Here is a 25530-nt window from a genome sequence, read left to right as displayed (position 1 = left end):
AATTATTATTATATTTATTTATTTTTATGAACTGGTGCCAGAAAGTTAAACAGATTATTAAAAAAATCTTTACCCTTCCAGTACTTTTTAGCAGTTGCATGCAACAGAGGAAAATCCCCATAGCAAACCTGTCCTGCTCTGGACAGTTCCTGATACAGGCATCAGGTGTCAGCAGAGAGCACTGTGGACAAGACGAAAAATAAATTCAAAAAGAAAATAATTTCCTCTGTAGCATACAGCTGCTTAAAAGTACTGGAAGGGTAAATAATTTTTTAATACAAGTAATTTACAAATATGTTTAACTTTCTGGCACCAGTTGATTTAAAAAAAAAAATGTTTTATACCGGAGTTCCCCTTTAAATAAAGAACACTGTTTGTTTTTCACTTGTCGTTACTACATCTTGGCTGAACTGTTTACTGTTTGCTATTCACTTTCAACTTCTTACTGAACTTTGCATATGAATTTGACCTTTGTATTCTATTGGTGAATAAGAACTTTGGGCATCTTCACAAATGCAACTTTGTATGAGGCATCTTTAAGTCTTTAGGACAGTGGTCTCAAACTGTGGCCCTCCAGATGTTGCCAAACTTCAATTCCCAGAATGCCTGGACTGCCAACGGCTGTCTGGGCATGCTGGGAGTTGAAATTTGGCATTATCTGGAGGGCCACAGTTTGAAACCACTGCTTTAGGAGCTGGAATACCCCTTTATCTCCTATGCACAAAATAGGGGTGGTTGGGGAGAGGGTCAGGTCCAACCTCTGGGGCCCCACAATTTTGAGAGTACTGGCCGAATAGCGCTATGGATCAACATGTGCTCCATTCATTGTCTATGGGAGTGCCAATGAACAATGAATGGAGCATGTGCAGACCCACCGGCAATCTTGGGCCCCCAACACCCCCAAAAAAGGGGATGTCCCGAAACTAGCTCAAGATTACTATTGTCTATAACTGTTCTTGTATGAGAGATGCTTGACTAGGAATGAGTCCCATGATGGCCAAAAAAAGCAACATTATTGCCCCAGATCAGATCTGTGAATTACTTCTCTGGATTATAGTCATAAGCTTTATGATCCAACCAATGTAACCATTGTCTTAATTATGTAAAGATTCACTTGTTCTGCATGTCTGTGGTATTTGAAGGGCTAAAGGGTAAATACTAATTTTCCATCAGGAAAAATAAAGTTCCCCTGGGCACACGTTTTTTTTTCTTTTTCCCCCCTAATGTAGTGCTTAAAGGGGTACTACGGTGGAAACTTTTTTTTTTTTTTTTTTTTTTTTTTTTTTTTTTTTTTTAAATCAACTGGTGCCAGAAAGTTAAACAGATTTGTAAATTACTTCTATTAAGAAATCTTAATCCTTCTAGTACTTATTAGCTGCTGAATACTACAGAGGAAATTATTTTCTTTCTGGAACACAGTGTTCTCTGCTGACATCAGGAACACAGTGTTCTCTGCTGACATCAGGAGCACAGTGTTCTCTGCTGACATCAGGAGCACAGTGTTCTCTGCTGACATCAGGAGCACAGTGTTCTCTGCTGACATCAGGAGCACAGTGTTCTCTGCTGACATCAGGAGCACAGTGTTCTCTGCTGACATCAGGAGCACAGTGTTCTCTGCTGACATCAGGAGCACAGTGTTCTCTGCTGACATCAGGAGCACAGTGTTCTCTGCTGACATCAGGAGCACAGTGTTCTCTGCTGACATCAGGAGCACAGCGTTCTCTGCTGACATCAGGAGCACAGCGTTCTCTGCTGACATCAGGAGCACAGCGTTCTCTGCTGACATCAGGAGCACAGTGCTCTCTGCTGACATCTCTGCGCATTTTAAGAACTTTCCAGAGCAGCATATGTTTGCTATGGGGATTTTATTCTACTCTGGACAGTTCTTAAAATGGACAGAGATGTCAGCAGAGAGAACTGTGGTCATGATGTCAGCAGAGAGCTCTGTGTTCCAAAAAGAAAATAATTTCCTCTGTAGTATTCATCAGCTAATAAGTACTGGAAGGATTCAGATTTTTTTAATAAAAGTAATTTACAAATCTGTTTTAACTTTCTGGCACCAGTTGATTTAAAAAAAATAAAAAAATGTTTCCCCCCCCGGAGTACCCCTTTAAAGTTAAAGCCTTAGCAACTTAACTTTACAGGGGACAATAGAAGCTGGAGAGATCTCTTTGTAAACCATATTCATGACTTGAGCTCAGCAGGTTTCTATCGAGTCCTAGTGATGGACAGCTGTCTGTCAGGTTTAAAACTCCTAGCGACAATTCTGACAGTAAACCTTTTCAGGGTCTGGACTGGTTAAATACGTTTCTCTCAGATGATGGTCGGGAAAGTAAACGTCAAGAGTCCGTTCTTTTCATCTTGTTCACACTTCTGCCCTCTCAAGTCAGTCATCTTGTCTTGCAAAGTCTCTGGAACCAAGCAATCTGGCAACCTAGCTCAGTTGTGTCGAGGACTGGGTACCTATGTGTTGACTTTTTACCATCATGATGAAAACAGTTGCCAACTTCTGCCACCCCACTTGTTGCCTCTCAAACTATAATGGTAGGTTATGCGATACTACAAGACCTTGAGACCTCTTCTAAACCATTCATTTTTGTGTGCAAGGGACTACATAACATAAAGACCCAAGGGGGTGTAGAAGCTCAGGGTAGCCTCAATCCTTTGGGCATCTGGGCATGCAAAATTATAAATTTGTTTTGAACTGGGACTCCAGGGTACTCCATACTCTTGTTTACTGAGGAACTAAACTCTATGGGGGAGATTTATCAAACCCTGTGTAGAGGAAAAGTTGACCAATCGGATCGCTTCTTTCATTTTTCAGAGGCCTTTTTTAAAAATGAAAGAAGCGATCTGATTGGTTGCTATGGGCAATTCAGCAACTTTTCCTCTACACAAGTTTTGATAAATCTCCCCCTATATGTATGGACATTATACAATTGGGAAAAGTACCTATACTATTGTGTATGGCCACTGCCCTACAAACTATTGGACTGATCCAGTTTATGGACTGTAAAGTTAATCAAAGCAAATTCATATTGATCCTGGACTCTTCTTTGCACTTCCCAAATTCCAGTATGTGAATGAATAATGGTATATAAATCAGGTAGTCCATCATTATGAATTTTTCTGTATAGTCAAATCCTAGGAGGCATCACCACTGTCCAGAAGAACTGACAAATTGAAAAACAGACCATGGCCGCACATCCACAACTTGTACATTTGTGAGTTACTGTCCAGGAAAACGCCTTTGGAATGTAGCCAGTCACTTACCCTACTAAGACAATATGAGGACAACAATCTCCTCAAATAAAGCAGTGGGGTTTGTTACACTGAACATTTAGATGGTTATTGAAAACAGATTGCGTTTGGTTAAGTAGAGCCGCTCTACAAATTACATTGTTAGAGGCTTCTCCGACAAAGTTGAACTTATTAAAGTAACCAAAATAACTTTTGTTAGGCACAATGTGAAATGTGGACGATGTAACAATCTGGTTGGTGTTTGTTCTTAAAGGGGTACTCTCACCCAAGACATCTTATTCCCTATCCAAAGGATAGGGGATAAGATGTCTGATCGCGGGGGTCCCGCCGCTGGGGACCCCCGCAATATTGCATGCAGCACCCACCTGTTTCTGGTCCGGAAGCGCTGGAGGGTCTGGGTCGCGACCACGGGAACGGAAGTCCGTGACGTCAGGACGTCACGGACTTCCGTTCCCGTGGTCGCGACCCAGACCCTCCAGCGCTTCCGGACCAGAAATACATATACATATATACATATTTTACATAGTTTATTAGCAATATATCTATAGAGGGGATATGAATCTTATTAAGGGTTCCCATAGAATGCGGTAGTCTTGGGATTCATTCCATTACTTTGTTGTTCATAAATAACATGGGAATCTTATAGATTGCCCACGAATTGTGTATGGCTGAAGCATGAATTGAAACATTTATCTGAATAGATGCAAAATGGCAAATGAGGAGTTGGGGGGGGGGGAGGGTATGCATTTTACAATTTTAGTTTAACCGGTTTTTATATTGTGCACACATTCATAATAAAGATTATTTATTTCTAGAAGTACCATATGCCTACAGGTCCATAATGAGGGCTCTGTGTGCCACCGCGCAGGCCAGATACCAGTTTGGCATTTCATGTAACTCATGATTGGCCAACTCCATACCTAACAAGTGCTCTCAATGTACTGTGAACTTAAAAACGTCAAACATCCATGACCCTTGGCTGATCTCTAGCTACTAACTGGCCGTGAGGGGTGGCTGCATTTTAGTAGCTTCTGATTGGCAGCTTACACGAAGGACAAAAGTGTGTTGTGTTATAGGGGTGTTGTGGCTTGCATGTTTGTGTGGACCATCTTCAAGCTGGATTTTTTATGGTTCTGCTGTGTAGTGGGCACAATTTTCTGAGTGATTCCACATAGAAGGCCATTTCTATGCATATATTACTATACTGGCTGTACGCCTGCGGATTTATGTGTTTGTCGCCATGTGGCACCTCTGTCTGCACCTGACACTCGAGGGGAAACTCTAATACTAGTTTTTATTTTCATGAATCCATGAAAGCCGTGTTGTCGGCTCTGTTTGCACAGCGCTGTCAATGTTTTTTACTGACGTGCTGGTGACAAAGTTCAGAAACCATAAACTTGCATGCCAAAAACCTTTTTTGTGGTCCTTACATGGTGACACCTGCGGCCGGTTAAGAGCTGTGATTGTTTGCCATTTCTTAGATGAAGGCCGTGCTTGTTTTTTTTAGGATACTTGTCTGAAGATGTAAGATTTGGCATTTGCTTACCATGATAAAAACAAAAAGATAAAAATCTAGTAGTTCCTCAGTCTGGTAGGTAAGCAGTTAACTTTGCTCACTAGCCTCCCTATTACCGTATTCATAGGGATTTTATAGGATCTATAATGTTCCTTCACGCTGTTACTAACACAGTGGCCCTTCTGTAACCGGCGGACACAGTGGTGGATTAAGCATCAATCCAAGGCGAAGATCCGGTCATACAGCACCATAAATCTTCACCATAGCTTTATATCTGACTTATTGATTTGTTTGTTTGACTCTCCATGAAGGGTTATTGTATGAAAGCTTGGAGTACTAATATACAGCTGATGGGCTTCATTGTGGTTTCATTTACGTTGTAGATTTAGTAAGAAGGTTTTTAACATAAATCCAAAGTTTCAACAGTGCGACATCCATCAGACTCGGATGTTTGGGACTGCTGAGTTACATCTGAATGATTTCTCTAGTGTAGAAGATTGAGGACTCTTGCCTAAACATCCAAATATGTGATGCCTGGCAACTAACAATTTTTTGGGTAAATGCCAGATTTGCGGACCAGATGAGTGGTATATTGTAATGTCTGTTTTAGATGCAATCTGCTGGCAGAAAGAAGTCCCGTTGGGCATCCTTCTATTTTACCAAGCAATATCTGCTTTATTTTAGTTGGGCAATTTGTGTTGGAAAGAAAGAAAAGTATAGACTTTCTGCAAAATGTCACCCCTGACAAGGGGATACCATTGCTTGTTTCTTCTATTTACCCCTTACCCTGTTTTACCCTTCTCACAGTTCTGCAATGGAGTTTATAGCATGACCAAAATGTAAGTTCACCCATTGTGTTGTAGGACTTCTACCAGTACTTGAAAACCTTCAGCCTCCTTCCACACCTCATGTACGGCATGTAGATTAGATCAGATAGCTGCTTCACTTATAAGGTGAACCACAAGTCTGTTCCTACCTATAGCATTTACATTGTATGTGCAGTCTCGCAGTTTTCCCACTAATCCTCTTAACCCAGATGCATAAATAATCCAAATTATTCTTAAGTAGCCCAAAACATGCAGAAATCTGGCAGCTGCTCTCTGAGCTATGGGGCATTATGGTTGCCAGGGTACAGTAGGGGGATTGAAAATGATGTCTGCTTAAGACATCACCTGGGTTACCAAAAGTCGTTGACACCTGCTAGTAATCACCTTTTTCTATAAAATTGATTTTCTTTGTGAAATAATAATTTTTTTTTAAACCACCACTTCTCCTATTCTTGATTTTAAAGCAGCACTCTAGGTAAAGATGTTTTTTCTTCCCCTCCAGGACTATAATATAGTTAAAGAGCATTGCTAATCCATCACTTACTGGGTAGCTTTAAAGGGAACCTGTCACCAAGTTTTACCCTATAAATCGAGTTGCTACACATACTAGATGTTAATATCATGTGACCTACCATGCCTGGATGTCTGCTGGCACATCTGGCAAAGGGCGCGCGTGCATTGGAAAACAATCTGTCGGACTGTTTTAAAGATGTCCAGTGGTGACAAATTTATCCCCTATCCTGCAGTCGGACCCCCCACAATCTCCCATACTGGACCCCGGCTCGGCGATAGTAGAGCGCAATTAATACCCAGCAGGTAAGCTGGTACAAACACTATTCCTCTATTCATATCTATGGGAAAGGTGGATACACAGCACTCCTGTGTTTGTACCAGCTGACCTGCTGTGTGCAAAATTCACACACACAGCCCAGCCCAGGCCAAGACGGGGTCCCAGCGGTCGGACCCCTGCAATCAGACATTTATCCCCTATCCTTCGGATAGTGGTTACATTTGTTACATTTGTGGTTAAATTGTTACTGGCGGCCAGAGTGGTGCTTTAACTTATACATTCTTGAATACTACGTTTTGTTTTCCAAATGCAGGAAGACAGCATGTTCTCACAAAAAATAGGCCATGTGTCCATCTGACTGAATACAACACCCATAGACTGAGCCCATCTCGCAGCATCTCCCACCCAGGGCTCACTCTCCTCATGAATGGAGGCGTGTCGACCACCGCATGAAGCTGTGGCCAACATGCCCCCTCCATGTATCTCTATGGGAGAGCTAGAGATACAGTGTTCAGGTATCTCCAGCTCTCCCATAGGGGGGGGGTTCAGGTGGTGGCAGCCACAGATCTAAAATAAATGTGAAATTTTGTGTTTTCTGATGACAGGGTAACACTGTGTGTCTTCCGGCTCAGAGAATGCACTTTGCTCCAGGAAGAATGTCACAGATGTACTTTCTTTTCCCGAGATGTTCTTTGTTCCAGTCCTTATCTGTATCTATAGGACGACACTAATTAAAAATGTAGGGTCAAGAGCATAGGCCATTGTAACAAGATTCTTCTGCAGCGAGTTGCTAAGCATTCGGTGACAATTACCCTTGACTCCATGTTCCTTTCTTTTTACGTTGAATTGTCTGGGCTCTGTTTAGAAGCAATCTTCATACTATAGAATAGTTGGAGGTGATCTGAGGCTTACAAATGGCAGCGGAGAGAACTTTGAGAGCCCGTAAACTGACTATATATGTTCTGAAGAGCTTTTCACTTACACAGTACTAGAGGAAGTACGGATTCTATAAAGACTTCTTTTCAGGCAATACTCTGTGGAGGAAAAAAAAATAATGCAAATTATCTCTTCTTCAGAAGAAAGAAATAGACCTTTTACTATCCAACCCAGAGTCTCCTCTAAGGGCCCATTCACACTATGGAATTTTCACGAGTTTCCTGTTTGAAGCACACTTCAGCTGATCTCAGTAGGAGTTTGCTGTTTATACTGCTAATATTTTGTAGCAGAACTTCTGATGCAGAATTGGTTTTGGCTGGAAGATTGAACATGTTCAATTTTCGTGCAGAATCCACCCAAGAAGTCCCGGCACTATGCTGTAGTGAATGGGTCGATGTGTACTGTCTGCAGCAGATTGCAACGTTTCTGAAGTGAGCGTAATTTCCATAGTGTGAACGGTCCTAAGAGTCGCCCATGTGCAGACAACTGTTTCTACTCCAGTTCCTGCATTTGGAGTGATGGTCTGATGACCACTCACATAACACCCCCCAAATGTTCAATAGGGACCTAGGTCACCTGACACTCAAATTTAGACAGTGGAAGAGGTGAAACTCAAAGTGCACTCAAAAGTGTGAAAGGGAAGTACGTAGGGTTACTGGGTCTCATTACAGAGACTCATTGAGTTATGGAGACCTGTTTTGAAGAAATAATCCCACTGAAAAATAGTAAAGGGTGACTCTTTTTGGAGAAGACTCTGATCTGGCTAGTATAAGGTACCTTACTTCATTCTGGAGGAGGGTTAATATTCATACTTGCATAGTGAAATTCCTTCAGTCTGGTATCAATTCTTCTAAATTATCAAGACAAGAATGACAACATATTTGTTGCCCCAGAAAACCCAAGAATCCTGTTCATCATGCTGCAGTTTTTCAGAATGGTGGAATATCTACCAACTATCTGATGAGTGGCTATGTTGGCTTTGCCTATCCTGCCTAGCCAAATACTTGATCTGATTGGCAGATCTTGTTGAAAAATTTTGGTCACCATGTTGTATTGCTTAAATGATGTCATTTAAAATACTCTCCAATAGAAGTACATTTCTGCAACACGAGTGGCTGAGTTGAGGTGTCCAAACGTTGCAGTTGATGACTAATGATCAAATGTGCAAAAGAGCTTTTCGCCTGTCCTGATGATGGAGGAATGAAGATCAAGCACATTGTATTTCAAAAAGTGGGTTCCTTTGTTTTGCTTAGAGATAAGCTGCTGGCAGAACTTTTTGGCAGTCCCTTTTTTTTTTACTCTCCCCTCTGCATGTTCATGGGAAAAGCCAACATCTTGTGCGTGTGTTGCCAGCTTTGGATGTTCTAGAACGTATGCATGATTGGAAATAGACCACTGGTGGTTGGATTGGCTTTCCATTCTTTATAAGGCAGGATATACATGTTCTTTTTGTATCACAATATTTACAAGAACATTATGTAGATGCCGTTTTATTGCTCAGATGTCTTGCTGTGTTGCTCTGTAGTGTTAATGTATCTAGTTCTTAGTATTATACTGACAAAAACAAGGAAACCACCAACCCCAGAGATAAACATGAGATCATGCTTTTAATCATTCTGTTAAATGTAGAATGGTTATATGTATACTGTATACATAAGGGAATTCTCATGATTTACATACAATGCATGTGGCACTAAGTATTCTTAAAAAAGCACGGACTCAAGAAGTCAAGTAGACAGATATAAACATAGGATTGAGACAGATTACGTAGAACATAGTGTCATAACTGTATATGTCGAGGTTAAGAGTATAAAGTGAAATATACATGAATTAACATGTCATTCCTGTAAACTGAGGAATAACCTTATTTAGCTTGTTCTTCTTGTAAACTGGTTCCATCCTCCAGTGCACGTGACTCCATTCAAACCTTGGTAGGTATGGTTTTGCAACAGTGTCTGGGAACTGTTTCCAGGAAGGCATCAATAAGTTTCATGGTGAAGAGGGTTTCCCCTGTGGGTAGTTTACATCACACACTCACCTTCTTAGAATTTCTACTGAAAAACACAGTTGACCATATCTCTATATGAGATGTTAGGGCCAGAGAAATACTGCAGCACTATCAATCTTTGAGTAGGAGGTTTGGATTATGGAAGACTGTAGTTGTATGGCCCGACGTGCGCAGTAAATGTGCACTAATTTTGTAAATCGCACACATTTACGAAGCCTATTACACTGGGAGATGTGTAACCATTTTTTTTAATTATTTTTCCCGGTCAAAAAGAAGCTATAAGATGGCCAACAAATGTTAGTTCGTTCTTAGGCTGATCGCTGTTAGCCCTATTACACAGGGCAATGTTGGCTGATAACTACCCTGTGTTTATAGGGCCCTTAGGTCATTTGCAGAATATAGGATAAGAGCAGAGATGTAAGGAGGTGTAGTACTGTGGAGGGCATTGTGGGTGAGAGTGAGGAGTTTAAATAGTATTCTGAGCTGAATAGCCAACCAGTGCAGTACCTGGTACAGGGGGAGGCATGGGTGTAGATGCTGAAGAGGAGCCTGGCTGCTGCTATTGGGATAGACTGGAGATGGGAGAGGTGTTTTTATTTTTATTTTTTTATATAAATATATACTACGGCCTTCTTTACATGTACCCAAAATGTTTGTGTCAAATAAAAAAACATTGCATACAGCTTTTCTGATCCTGTGTAACCAAACCAGGATTTTGTACAGTTTTGTGCCACAATCACATCCCAAAAAAGTTTTTTTTTGCATAGGATTGACCTAGTCCTTTCACTAGTTTTCATCCCAAGAACAAATACCTGGAGCCAAGCTCTAATGTGCATTAATGTCCTTTCCTGATGTAGGTTAACTGGCACCTACAGTGAACAGCATGGAGTCTATGCCAGATTTAATAGCTAAACAGGTATTCAAAGCATTAGGCATCCAGTCAAGCTTGCGATTACATTTCCTTACTTCTGACTTTCCATGGTCTGTCTGTTCAAAGGTTAATGAACTCTTCCACTTTGACCTTTAGGTATATTCAGATTACAGAACATCCGTCCCTGAGGAAGCTTAGTGACCCTATGTCTGCCTAGAAAGGAGGGGCGGGGGGGGGGGGGGTTCTGATTAAATTTTACTATATTGGCAAGGGCACCACCCTTTTTAATTCTTAGTAATACACATAATATAGTGTCAGTAATCATTTTGCTGGGTAAAAATATATATAGATGGATGGATGGATGGGTAGGGAAAAGGGAATAAGGTCAGCCATGCCTCCTGATACCACATCGCCTGATTCTCCTGAACAGTCTAAGAAGAGTAGGGCCCCATGTACTTGAAAATTCCTAGAACCATCCAAAATCTCAACAGTGCCATATAGCTTCCCTAGGTCATGTCTTTTTAGCTGTTTTTGCTAGGACTTCAGCTCATTTATGACCAATTTTGGACATCAAACTGTTTAGAATCTAATTGTTAATTTGTGGGTAGAGGGACTGTTTCACATTACTTTATCATTATGGTAGTATTGCATCAGGCTCAATCCCTGAGCCTATGGTGTCCATTAGAGATGAGCGAACTTACAGTAAATTCGATTCGTCACAAACTTCTCGGCTCGGCAGTTGATGTCTTATCCTGCATAAATTAGTTCAGCTTTCAGGTGCTCCCGTGGGCTGAAAAAAGGTGGATACAGTCCTAGGAGACTCTTTCCTAGGACTGTATCCACCTTTTCCAGCCCACCGGAGCACCTGAAAGCTGAACTAATTTATGCAGGATAAGTAATCAACTGCCGAGCCGAGAAGTTCGTGACTAATCGAATTTACTGTAAGTTCGCTCATCTCTAGTTTCCATCTCTGGCCCATGCACAAACTCTGAAGCAAGGACCAATGGCACGGCAATCTTTTAAAATGGGAATTCACACCTTAAGAACATCTTAAATGTAGGTATAACCAAACCCAAGGGCAAAAGTCTGCGGTAAAAAAAACTATTAAATTCCCACCCCTAAAACTTCACTTTTATTGATGTAAGATAAAACATTCTGGATCTTATCTTGCATCAATAAAAGTGAAGTTTTAGGGGTGGGAATTAAATAGGTTTTTTTTTACCCATCGGTTTGGTTATTTATCTATTGTTCCCTTACTCACCTAGGGGTAAAAGAATTTTGTGTTTTTGTTATAACCTTAGTCAAGTTAAAACTCATGGCCCCAGTTATCCAAATTAATATAAAAAATAATATAAAAAAGTTAATTCTGCAGACTTGTGCACAGGATTTAGCCCTCACAACCTTCATGTCGTAGAACTTCAGACTTTTTTCTCTAGAACGTCAGGATTTTTATAGAACCTGTTGATAGCCTAGACCAGGCATAGGCAACCTTCAGCACTGCAGATGTTTTGGGCTACATCTCCCATGATGCTTTGTCAGCATTTTGGCTGTAAGAGCATTATGGAAGATGTAGTCCAAAACATCTGTAGTTCCGAAGGTTGCCAATGCCTTGCCTAGACTCAAAATAGGTAATCAGTATCCAATTGGTGACATCTTGACACCCAGCACCCCACCAATTGGCTGTTCAGCAGAGCTGCTGTGTGCCCATTCACTTCCCTAAGAGCTGTGTTGTAGTAACCTGACATGGTCACTACACATGAATGGAGCCAGGGTTTCCAACTCCATTTATTGTGTACATCTGGGCTTATCCTCAGGGATTTTGCGTGTTGGTGACCAACCTATCAGAGGTTGTCCAGGACTGTACAATCCTTTTTAAAATGTGGTTACTTTGGGCAGTGCCTGTCTTTTTTGACTATTTTAACACCTAGGCAGACTTTCCACAAATCAAGATTTCTTAGCCAAATTTTAATAGAAACAATTGTTCAGCCAAATAAACTGTCTGGTGCCCTTTAAGAGAAAAAGGGAATGTCAATGTCCGCACATCTAATAATTTCTCTTGGTTCTTGCACTGCTACTCTCATTTGGTCAAGCTAAAACTAGGGTAACCTAAAGACGGAGATTTAATTGAATACCCTTTGGGTTAACCACTCAGCTTTTGGTGACTGGCAGTTTAAAGATGGTTTCGGATCAGTTGGGCCCATCCATCAAACCTGTCAATATCTGAATGAATAAACAAAAATTGTGCAAAATTGTAGAAAATGCTGAGGGTTTTGGCGGGTTTAGTAGGGGGAGGGATTTTTAATGAGTGATCACGTCCTGTAAGAGCTATTGCTGGTTAAACCAGTCTCTGTACTCTCCATTCTCACAATTTGTCAATGAGTATGAAACTGTCATTCCTGAGACAAAATAATCATTTGGACTCCTTGGAGACGAGCAGCAGCATCTATTGTTGTGTAGAGTAATGCTGTGCTACGATGAAGACACTGCTCGAAACCGGCGTGCTTTGAATCGGAAATTAGCTTTGGACGCCTTTACCTCCTCTCAGACTTAAAGTATCTTCTTTCAATTGTTCCGCTGCTGGAAAGTAGCACAACGTGGCTGATATGTTTATGGTTGCTTCTGCTGTCTGGCCCTGATCGGTTATGTGCAGCGGATATAAATATTCATATGAATATTTGGGATTTTTTTATGTTCATACCACCCTGGTCTGAAGAATTTTTTTTACTTTTTGTGGAGCAAATTGGAATTTTGTGTCACTACAACAATTTATAAATAGATGAAATGTTATTAGATTATGAGATCCAGTGGGCTGTTTTTTAGGTACCCTCAAAGGGCCTTCAATAACACAACTAAATACTTAGCCTAAGGACATAAGCTGCTATAAGTATACACTACTATAAGTTAGGGGTGTGAATCGCCAATAATTTGGCGATTCGATTCGAATCGTGATACCAGGGCGGCGATTCGATATATCACGATATATCGCGATACTGTCTAGTTGGTGATATATCGTGATATATCGCGATATTCCCTATTAAAAGCTTGGGAAAACTTATTCTACACATCAATACTACATTCACACAAAGATATACTGTATTAAATATACATTTATTTTTTCTTAAGAACAATGAGGACTTACAACGTCAAACAAGTGTTTAAGCAACAAACTCTTGTGCTTGCAGGATTTTTTTTTCTTATAACAAACCTAATACTTTTTGACAGCTTAGCTGAGGTTTGATACTAGATTTCACAAATAAATACAATTCTGTATAACATAAATAAAATACCAAGGCATGTGCCATGTGGGCACATAGGTTTGTCGTATTCCCGCAGTATTTGATTCTGACGTGACATATGTTGCACACTGCATGGCTCTTGTCATACTCCTTACTCCCTGGTTTATTGTAGAATCCAAAATGAATCCAAATGCCCGCCTTATAACTCCACGGAGCATCCCGGATATCTTTATTGCCAGCCATGTTGATGCAGCGTTCACTCTGCAGCAGCTACCGCGAGACTACAGACTCAGACCAAACAGGAAGGAGAACGTACGCACTCACAGGACAACTCTTGCGGGATCTTGTTCTTTCTCTGCTGCGACTCGCAGCTGAGAAAGAACAAGATCCCACGAGAGTTGTCCTGTGAGTGCGTACGTTCTCCTTCCTGTTTGTTCTGAGTCTATAGTCTCGCGGTAGCAGCCTGCGAGTGGGACAGAGCTGATGATAACAGGTACACTGCCAACTAATGGTCAGGAGTTTAAGTGTTATAAAAAAAAATAAGACAAATAGGACTATGACTCAGTGAGTGAAATAAAGTAAATGTTAATTATAATAATTTATAAAAAATCGATTCTCAGAATTTTCAAAATCGATTCAGTATCGCGGAACAAAAAATCGCGATAATCGCGCAAATCGATTTTTTCTTACATCCCTACTATAAGTATATATCCATCTTTAGCACTACAAAAATTGTCTTCATAAAAATAAAGAACATACTTTGCCTTAACTACTTTTGGAACATAATTTGAAATTCTTGTTTGAGGCAACAGTTTTCTTCTAAATGGTTATACTTGTAATTTGTAGACACATCACTTAGAGGGTGTTAGAAATTAAAAAAAATTTCCCCCCAGATAATGCCCCTTATCCATGTCCTAACTAGCATTTCAGCTTGGCCTCATTTACTTTTATAGTGCAATACACACAGTCTGTGAATAAGAGTGGTCATGTTGGTGAAAAGACAGGCTTTCTTCTAATCTAGTGCTCATATGACTTTGTGGATTTATAGTAGAAAGTAATCTGTCTGTTCCTGTGTTGAGATCTAATGTTTTCCTTTTGTATTTCTTTATAGGAAGCCTAGAATAAACTCCCAGCTAGTGGCGCAGCAAGTTGCTCAGCAGTATGCCACCCCACCGCCTCCGAAGAAGGAGAAAAAAGAGAAGATTGAAAAACCTGAAAAGGAAAAAACGGATCGAGAAAAACTAGAAAAGGAAAAACCTGAAAAGGATAAGCTGGACAGAGAGAAACTGGACAGAGAAAAAATGGACAGGGATAAGCTGGACAGAGAGAAACTGGACAGAGAGAAACTGGACCGGGATAAGCTGGACAGAGAAAAAATGGAAAAGCTAGACCGCGAAAGATTAGACCGCGAGAAAATAGATAGGGAAAAAATGGACCGGGAGAAACTGGACCGTGAAAGGCTAGATCGGGAAAAATTGGACAAGGAAAAGATGGACAGAGAAAAGACTGAGAAGGATAAGACTGATAAAGAGAAACCTGAAAAAGAGCAGAAAGTTGAAAGAGAGAGGCATGAAAAGGAAAAACCAGAGCGGGAGATTAGTACAAGTGTTGTCAAGAAGACATCTTACAAAAAGACACGGTAGGTGCATTACCATTGTGGTAGCAGGGCATTGTGCCACCACTAGTTTTCGGCAGCTGAGGTTGGTAGATATGACACCCATAACCCCTTCAGAATATCTGAAATTGTCTAGTACTGTTTAAAAGTTCCATAAAATTACATTTGGGATACATTCTGTATACAAAAGCAGAGTCCTACTTAGTGCACAGGATGTTTCACAGGGCAAATGAATATGGCTCCAGTCACACCTTATTCTATCTTAGCAAGGCCCTAGAAGAAGAGCCGGGACACTAATTAGTGATGCAAAATTACACTAAACATTTGCCGATATTCCCACATACAGTGACCATATAGTGGTAGATATCAGCTGTACACAAGCACTCTGAAGATGGTATGTGACAAATGACTCGCACTTAATTTCCCCCGGCCAAACATTTTAGGTTCTTTTCTCCATTACAATGCCCACCTCTTTACACCATTTCCACGTGTATTACCTCACCCAGTAATCGTGCCTCCTCTGTGCCAACATATACTGTTGTAGTCCTCTTATATGCCCTCATATATAGTTGTAGGCCCCCCTTGTGTCCCCATATGTACTTGTAGGCCCCCTCTCTGTGCCCCCATATAGCTGTCTCTGTATCCCCATAAGTGTAAACAGCCCCCAGTCCCCAAACATACTGCCCCGCTTTGGTGCTCCCCTGGTCTGGGGAGCAGTGGTTCATCGAAGTATAGTCACCGCCCCAGACTTGGGCAGGCTGCACGTTCTACTGCACACCGTCAGTGGCTTGATGTAGCAGACGTGCCTATGTGCAGCACAATTCACTGCCTCCATCCTCACAGGTACTGGCAGTCACTGGTGGGCCACAACCACTTGCAGTGACTAGCTGCTGTGGAAAAACTGGACATGCTTGCGTCACAAAAATATGTTTCAGGACGCATAGACAGCTGTCCTTAAGCTAGGACTATTCCAGTAAAACTAGAACTTCAGGTCACCTTGTGTGTAGTGGCATTTAATAGATTTTTTTTTTTTCCAGAACTTAAATGTCTACCCTTAAAGGGGTACTCCCGTGGAAAACCTTTTTTTTTTTTTTAAATAAATCAACTGGTGCCAAATAGTTAAACATATTTGTAAATTACTTTTCTAAAAAAAATCTTAATCCTTCTACTACTTATTAGCTGCTGAATACTACAGAGGAAATTATTTTCTTTTTGGAACACAGAGCTCTCTGCTGACATCATGACTGCAGTGCTCTCTGCTGACATTTCTGTCCATTTTAAGAACTGTCCAGAGTAGAAGAAATCCCCATAGCAAACATATGCTGCTCTGGACAGTTCCTAAAATGGACAGAGATGTCAGCAGAGAGCACTGTGGTCATGGTGTCAGCAGAGAGCTCTGTGTTCCAAAAAGAAAATTTCCTCTGTATTCAGCAGCTAATAAGTACTAGAAGGATTAAGATTTTTTAATAGAAGTCATTTACTAATCTGTTTAACTTGCTGGCACCAGTTGATTTAAAAAATTAAAAATAAATTCCACCGGAGTACCCCTTTAAACAACATTCTACAGGTTTTTTTACTCTAAGTTAAAAATTCTGCTGACTTAATTTCTTAATATCTTTTTATAGTCAGAATTCTGTTTTTGGTATTTTTTTTTTTTCTTTTAAAGCTCCAAATCTTTTGCATAGATATGGACTTTTAACTTGACAATTCTTTCTTTCACCACTAGAGAAGTTTAGGGGCTTGCTGCATACTGTCCTAGATTGAACTCCATAATGACATGAGACATGGGCCTAAGTATATAAAAGGGTTATCTGAAAATTAAAACTTATCCTGTAGGATATGTGATAAGTATCTGACCGCTGGGACCCCCACAGTTCACAAGAATGAGGTTCCATTGTTCTCTAATTGAATAGATTGACCTTGCATGCTCAGCCACCAATTCATTCTCTTGCTATGGGACTGCGATGAATAGCAGAATACAGTATTCAGCTATCTTTGATGTCCCCATAGCCAGTGAATGGAGTGGAGGTTGAGCAATGTTCTCTGTTCACTATGGATAAGTGACCTTTGTACTTTAGTTGGACCACCGCTGCCTATCTGATAGATAAGTGGTAAAGGGGTTATCCCAGATCCAATACTTAAAGGGGTTGTCCAGCAAAAGAAACAACCGGTGTATGGTGTCAAAAAGTAATAAAGCAAATTATTAATATAATGTTGTTAGCCATACTGCACACATCTATCATTATTAACCAAGCTGTCTCGCATGAAGCTGACACCTTGTCACAATCACTGAAAGGGGTCTGCTCTGTCCATGCTCCCACCCCTCCCCTGATATCTGCTTAGTACAAAACCATTGATGGGAATAGGGGGAGCTCCTATTACTGCTATTTAGATTTTAAGGCAGCATGAAACCTTTCTCAGATAAGACAGCAGTCATACTGTTCTGACTAAAACTGTAACTGATAAACTTTCTGCTGTCTTAAAATCTAAAAAGCTGTAATATGAGCTTCTCCTCTTCACATTAATGGTCTCTCCCTGAGTAGTCAGGGGGTGCAGGGGCAGGAGCTCTGTGTGACATGTCACAGCTACAAGGGAGAGAGCGCAGCTGATAAGGAGAGATCTTGGCATTATGGCAAATTACATTAAGTAAGTTGCTTTATTTTACTTTGTGACACCATACTCAGGTGATCGCTGGACAACCCCTTTAAGTTTAATGGACCTCTCTGCGGGTCTGATACACTTGCCCGGATAGAGGATTGCGCTTTCTGGCAAACCATAAATCCATTTTGTTGCATGCTAAGGCAGATATCAATCTCTTCTCTTCCAATAATGTGTTGAATGTTACTGTTTGTGGTTTCTCTGCGATGATGTACACGTGAATCTGGTAGACCCCGGAAGAGCAAAGGCTACGGAATAACAGGGGAATTGTTTAATCCACAATATAAAGCCTTCTTCAGAGCAGCCTCGTCTGTCACGTACATGAGCCTGGGCCGACACCAAAGAGTGTGTGTGCATTTCACGGTTCAGTATCTCTAAGAATTGTGACACTATAATTTTCTCTTTAGTCCCAAGTTGTTCATTGCTGAATACTGGCCCCGGTTTATTTACAAGCCTTATTACATGAATGGCTGAGAACAGAAAACGGGGCCTCTCAAACATCACTGACAACAAACTTTCAATTTTCTATAAGTGTAAATTGTATGATTGTAAACATGGCGTGCCGAGCAGCTGTATGAATTAAGACGGGGAGTGAAAACCCTTATTGTTCGGGAATAAAAGTGTCTCATTGTTTGCACTCGCATGTGAGGAGCACTCTGAATTTGGGGCGGAGGAGCCCATAATTACTTTATATTGCGAGGCTGTGTACTTGTTGCCACGGTTTCAATACCTCATTTACATTCCAAAACAGAAGAACTGTGGAATTCTGGGATATATTGGCCACTAGATATTTGTATGTTGACAAGAAGAATTCTTTTGTGTGTTCACAGAATGCGCTTGGCTTGGAGTTGCTGTTTTAAATCCCATTTCACAAGCCCGTGAGGCATCGCTGGAAAAAATTGTTATTGAGCAACAGCCTAATTGGGTTTATTAGTAGTAGAAGAGTAAAGGGAAGGAAAGGGAACACTCTTAAAGGGCTCTGTCTGGGTTCTTAAAATGAGTCCTAGACATGTTTGCCTAGTAAGGAGATAGCTGTGAGTGTTGGTAGCGAGCACACATTTCTTGTATAATACTGTATGTCTATAGAGTTACATGTGTGTATATCTTCTGTATTTATAGCAAAATAAAGTATAGAATCCTTAAAGGGGTCATTTTCATCATTGACATCATTTGGTCTCCCCCAAGTAGCTGCCGTTCTGGTGCCCCATAGATGGCCATTCTTCTCAGCAGGGTCCATGTCATTTTGTTACCCCTTCAGAGGCAATGCCTGGCTGGCAGCAACTTACCTCGGAAAAATCAACTCTTTACAGAAGAAGGCAACATTGTTAAAAGGGGCTGCATCTGAGACAGTGCCTTAATGCAACATTAAAATAAATACTAACTATAGTAACTATGATATCCTTAGCTGTGTTTGTCCCATATTGCAATCTTAGGGTAAAGTAACATGTGCCGTATTTTGCTGCGCATTTGCTGCTGTCTATTCTCCTACCCATTAAAGTCGTTGAGTTACGAAATATGCAGCTGATTTGCTACCTATTGACTTTACTGGGTAGAAACATATATGCAGAAGCAAAATACAAAGTGTCTGACCCGACCCAAAAGGTATGTTCTTACATTGGTATTTTGCTGCTTATTTTGGTGCAGATTATCTGATGCTGGTTTTTCTACGTATTGACATCAAGTCTGCAGCAGAAGAATGCATGCAACTATAAGGCTAGGTTCAGACTACGAAATTTCCGCCTGCAATTCTGCTTTGAAATTGCAGGTCGGAAATTCCGCGTGCTAAAATGCATAGTGTAGTGAATGGTTTTCCGTTCACAAATTCACACTTTGGAATTTGTGAAGCGGAATTTGTGAAGCGGAAAATCCGCTTAGAAATTTCCACCTGAAGAAAGGGGTTGCTCTTTCTTCAGGCGGAAATCCGCGCGGAACACTTTGCAGTCTATTGGAGACTGCAGTGTCCGCGCGGTCCTAGCGCCTAATGATTCAGCTGGCGCTGGCCGCACTCGGGATCTCCGGGCGGAAATTTTCTGCCCGGAGATTCCATAGTCTGAACCTAGCCTAAAACTGTTGAACTCAATGGTAAAACAGGCATTTGTTTATATATTAAAGTAGACCTGTCAGCAGATTTTTACAATATAAAGTAGGGGAATGGTTGTATAGGACTTTGGACCTCTCGTTATTTGATTGACCCCCTCCAGCATGAAGATATCAGACTCTAAAAACATGGAGCCCACTGAAGATTCTTCTCGGCTGCTAATTTACAAGGGGAGGCGGGAATACGGTAGCCCCGAGTGGCTGTCAATCAGGGTGTTAGAAGAAGTGAACATCACACAGTGAAGAACCAAACTGTGCTGGGCTGTAGCAGCTGAGGGGATCGCCCAGTGGGCTCCAAAACCTAATGTACATATCTTTAAAATCTCTAAGGTATCTGCATTGCAGGGATCAATTAACTATTGAGAGGTATAAAGTAATAAAATTAGGTGGCATGTCCTCTACTTCTCCATGCAAAAACCACTGCACACAAATAATTTAAGGCAGATCCAAGCAGAATTTCCATTTGAAATTTCTTCCTGGAATCCTTGTGGAATCAAAGCCCCATTGAGGTCAGTGAAAGTTCCTGATGAGGATTACTTTCATTGAGGAAATTCTGTAGTGTGAACCCACCCTAAAAGGGAAACTGACAGCTGGTTCACCTGCACTAAACCGAATACACAGTGATATAGTGCAGCTGAAACAGATCACAATGAAAGATAACTGTGCCGCTATTTAGGAGATACAAGAAGTATTGGGGTCCATTGCTAATGTCGTCCTTTGTGTGATACAGAGGGCATACAGACCTTCACTCCCTCTTTCCCCTCTGTTTCCATATGCCCTCTCACCTCATAAATATTCATGAAGGGATATGTCTCTGAGCGGAAAATCAGCAAAAATCCATGGGTCTGAGGTCCGCCCCCTGCTCTCCACCTACACCCTCCACCTTGAATGTTAATGCTATGGTGTTAATGAAACCAGTAGACTAGCAAGGCGAGGTGAAGGTGTGAGATGCAGAGCAGTAAATCTGCATAAACCCATGTGTCTGAGATCCGCCCCTTGTTCCCGCACTCCCTGCCTCAATTCTCTGCTGTAAGGGAGAGGCAGGGTGGAGGGATGGGCTGCAAAGCATTGAATCTGCTGATCACAGCCACATGGAGCGGCATCAGAAATTACTGGACATCACATTTGTTAAAATTTCCTACTTGTTAATGAAAACTTTAGAACACTTGCTCCTGCCTCCATTGCGCAAAGTACAGCATTACCTGGGTGACAGCACTGATCAAAGTTACAAAAGGACATGCTACTTAATTTTAATACATTTTTATTAAAGTAGACCTGTCAGCAGGTTTTTGGGTATAAATTAAGGGCATGGCTGTATAGGGTGGTGGGAATACCACAGGTTGGACCCAGATCTTTTATAAACCTGTCTTATTGATTGGTTGTGAAAGGAAATATTGCATTGCCTTGTGTTTTAAAGGGGTTATTTGGCTAAAGACATAATGAGGGGACATGGCCTTAAGTCACACCCGGGGAATAAAGAGCTTTCTGAGACTGGAGACTCAGCCCCACATAGAATGCGGGTGCTGCTCTTTGGCCAGATAACCCCTTTAAAGTTAACCCAAACCACTGTTTAATACTATGTGATCATTTAGTTGACTTTGTTCCTCTGGTGGACAAAGAAGCCCAATTCACCTTCTACCATTATACTTTTTCCTATTCAGATGGCGGTGATGAACCCTCCACACTTATGTTAGGCAAACTTGTAGCTTAACGCAATCGGCCGTTTGGACAGATTCTAAAGGTTTGATTCTATTGCTTGTGTCCCCACAGACCAAAGCCAGATATACACAGAAACCCTGAAAATGAAATGAACAGTATTCAGTCTGCAAATGCAACAAAGATCAGTAACTTTAACCACACTTCAAGGTGAGTTTGAAGATCGGTCCAAGTAAAGTATATATAGTATATATATTTTTATAAATATATATATATAATTTTTTTTTTTTTTTTTTTTGCATCATAAAAACTTGGAACAACTTGAAGGGGTTGTCCAGTAATAAAAAAAAATCATCCCTGTTCACAGATTGTGTATAGTATTTTATCACATCCCCATGCACATAAATGAAGCTGTAGGATTAACACCAGAGACAACCCATGGACAGGGTAGAACTGTTGCTGTGCTAGATGACAAGCTGCAAAAGTGGCTAGTAGTTACTTATTGATGTTTTCCATTGGGAATAAAAACATGCACACTAAGCCTAGCTGAGCATGCATGTTCTTGAAGTTGGCGGGGAGGAACAGTTAGGCCCCTTTCACACTACTGTTATGACACGGTAGTGTGACGGCCGTCAGGACCACCGGGGAAAATAGCAGGAGAAAAAATAGTGGTTGCACGATTTTATTCTCCCACTATTATCTCTGAAAACAGAGGCGCCTGACGGACCCCATTGATTATAATGGGGTTCATTGGGGCCCGTTGCGCCCTGTCAAAATGATGGCCGTCAAACTAATAATAAAAAATTTGACGGTCTTTATCGACGGGGTGCAACGGTAGTGTGAACGAAGCCTTATTTGTGTCCACCTTTTACTGACAGATTAGATCTATTAATGATAAGGTTTTCAGACTTGATCAAACTAGTCACTATGCAATGACTTATGGTTCTTGGATGCTCTCAATAGGTGGTTTAGCAATCATGCATCATACCTTTATATATGATAAGACTACTACAGTATATTACTCATTTGTACTATTTTATAGCAGATGTAGTGCTTTTGCTCTCTAAATTGTACAATGTAGCAACAGTGCCATCTAGCAAAAAATGTGCCACCACAAAGACTGTCTCTTGGTTACCCTTGTACGTGATATTTTAATTATGTACTATTTTTGTATAATGAAAAATTTGACCCACAAAATGCCAGCAGCCTCCATGGGAAGAAGGGTGTTTGTGTATATTTGTGTATATATATATATAATATATATATATATAATATATATAATATATATTATATATATATATATATATATATATATAGTGTGTGTGTGTATATGTGTGTATATAGATATAGATATAGATATAGATATAGAGAGAGAGAGAGAGAGAGAGAGAGAGAGAGATTTTTTTCTCCATTTATTGAAAGTACTAAATACGATTATAGATTATAAATATTATATTGTTAAATGATTATTTTTTTTATCAAGCATGATTGTTTTGTTTTTCTCTAAGTGGCATGTAAAATCTATAGGAATTTAGTACATGGCCCTTTGTCATATCCTTAGGCATTGTTTCTTTGACCCCCCCTATTTCTTCTCCTGATAGAAGACCTCAACTCCCAACATTCTATGACATCCCTTGTCTAAAAGTGCTTGATTAGAGTTGTAGTTTTGCATTATTTAAAGACTGAATCAAGGTCAAGGTTTCCCAATCGTAGTACCTTCAGCTGTTGTAAAGCTACAACTCCTAGCATGCCCGGACAGCTAAAGGCTATCCGGGCATGCTGGCACTTGTAGTTTTGCAACAGCTGGAGGCACCCTGCTGGGTTAACGTCATCTTAAAGTAAAAGTAAAATTTACTTAAAAAATTAAAATATAAAGGGATTTTCTAAGCAGGCCTACTTGTGCACGTTGACCTTAAGATATCCTCTTGGCACCATCTTAGCACATGCCCATTGAAACTAGAGGCCAACTGAATTTCCTGTTATTCTCCAGTGTAATGTGCATTAGGAACATTTTTCAGGGTTAATTTATTCTAAAGTAGCAATGAATCGGACATTCACTGAGGTTCTTGTTTTTCCCCTATCAAAGGCCCAGGCTGAAGAACGTGGACAGAAGTACTGCACAGCAGCTCGCAGTAACTGTGGGAAACGTGACCGTAATAATCACAGACTTTAAAGAAAAGACTCGTTCTTCTTCCACCTCATCCTCCACAGTCACCTCCAGTGCGGGCTCGGAACAGCAGAACCAGAGCGGCTCTGGCTCAGAATTCACAGACAAGGGTTCCTCCCGTTCCTCAACCCCTAAAGGCGACATGTCCGTTGTGAATGACGAGTCATTCTGAAAGGAACACAAAATATTGCACATACATTGGGCAGAAGAGACTCCGAATCGTGGTCAGGAATTCCCAGACACCCGCCTGCCTCGTCTCTTTATATTCTTGGATTATAATATTATTATTTTTATTTTATTTTATTTTTTCCAGACTGAACTCATTTGGTTTGTTCCTTTCTCGGACCCTAACAATTGCTCCACCCAGGACCATTTCTGCTCGACATGGGAACCTGCAAACTATTGTACCGTCAAGAATGCCCCTTAACAACTGCGTATTCCATGATTTTTTTAGCATTTCCCCAGCAATCATTTGTAATTGGATGTGCACCTAAATCTCTACTTTTTATACAGATCTACTGTTTTTTTTCCTATTTTTATTATTTTTGTTTATTTTGGAATTTATTTATTGCATTGACAACTCCTTTATTTGCTTTTGCCGAGCCCTCACTTTATTCCCGCCCCCCCATGTGTTTTGCCTTCCCCCAGCTCCTTTCCTGTAATACAGCATATTATCAATTTTTATACATCAATATATATATATAAAGTATATATATATAAATATATATAAATAAATGGTTATTTAAAACCAATACATAGAAAAACACTGGTGCTTGATACACTGTGAAGTGATAATATTAACATAGGCCCGAAAACTAAAACATTAACGCATTTTGGTGCCAGAAGATTGTGTTGATCAGTTTAGGACTAAGGGTGCAAAAAGATGGTGACAATAAAAAAAAAAAAAAAAAAAAAAGTGTGAACCATCCTCTATACCATCTTGTGTTCATGTTGTCTCTTGGGTTCTTAGCTTACTATGGCTATTCATGGCTTAATTGAAATACTTCCTGTAAACCAGGAAATGGACGTCTTAAAGGGTGGCTTGTAATATTCACAAATATGTATGTAAAATGTTTATACAGTAATATTAGATGATCTTTTAAGTAGCCGTTTCATATGGTCCTCATAGACCTGGATAGGAATGACTACCCTTGTAGATGCCTTTTTAAAGACTTCTATTAGGGTTGCCAGTTTTCCTTTTTTTTTTTTTTTTAAATATATCTTTTATAGAGTCATGCAGTATATTCCAACACTCTTAAGGATGCCTTAATCATGTTCATATTAATTGGCTTCAGATTTTGGGCCTACCTAAATATGTTTTTGGGCCAAGCAACAGCGAGTCCCAAGAGCATCTGAAACCTTAGGTTGGTGCAATGGCAGAGTTGACTGTGGACTGTGGTTTTTCCTTTTTAATGCTACAATGCCAACCCAAGTCAACAAATGAGCATTCCCATCCTGCCATCTGGGCCCTAGAAATTAACATGGTCACCAACCTATGTCTTACTGAGCCCCGAACGCATCTTCCAATGTATACCAGAGTTGCTTTGCAATTAGGGATGTCTAATATTGGTGCATTCATTTTCTCAATTATATTTGGGATCGCTTATTTATCAGAAGAAACAATATTTACTCTGCCTGTTACGTGAGCTATGACCCATCATACAATCGTTAAACGTGTCTTGAAAATAGAAGATCCTAGTATATATGGTGGTTAAACTAGTGAGATAGCAACCTACATTGTCCCCATGTGGATTGGCCAGCTTAGTCACACTGGAAAGTCAGTGTATAATATGACCAATCCTTTGTACGATCTCTTTTGCATCAAATACTGTTATCAGTGTAGGTGACAGATCATGAAGATGTACCAAAAAAAAAAAATAATAATTATATAT

General features: G+C 40.5%; 1 protein-coding gene across 2 annotated transcripts in view; it reads left to right on the top strand.

Annotated features, from left to right (window-relative positions):
- The window catches only part of RYBP (RING1 and YY1 binding protein), an 83664-nt gene extending 59278 nt beyond the window's left edge, over nt 1-24386 (top strand). For both annotated transcript variants that reach the window (XM_056524629.1, XM_056524630.1), the window contains 3 exons: nt 14557-15084; nt 21586-21681; nt 23558-24386. In XM_056524629.1, the coding sequence (XP_056380604.1) occupies nt 14557-15084; nt 21586-21681; nt 23558-23810 (877 nt within the window). In that variant the 3' untranslated portion in view covers nt 23811-24386. The remainder of the gene's footprint in view (nt 1-14556; nt 15085-21585; nt 21682-23557) is intronic.
- Nucleotides 24387-25530: the final 1144 nt, after the last annotated feature.

This window comes from Hyla sarda, chromosome 6, assembly GCF_029499605.1.
Source record: "Hyla sarda isolate aHylSar1 chromosome 6, aHylSar1.hap1, whole genome shotgun sequence".
In the NCBI taxonomy this organism is placed as follows: Eukaryota; Metazoa; Chordata; class Amphibia; order Anura; family Hylidae; genus Hyla; species Hyla sarda.
Note: the sequence above shows the minus strand (reverse complement) of the source record. Positions and strands in the feature narration are given on the sequence as shown.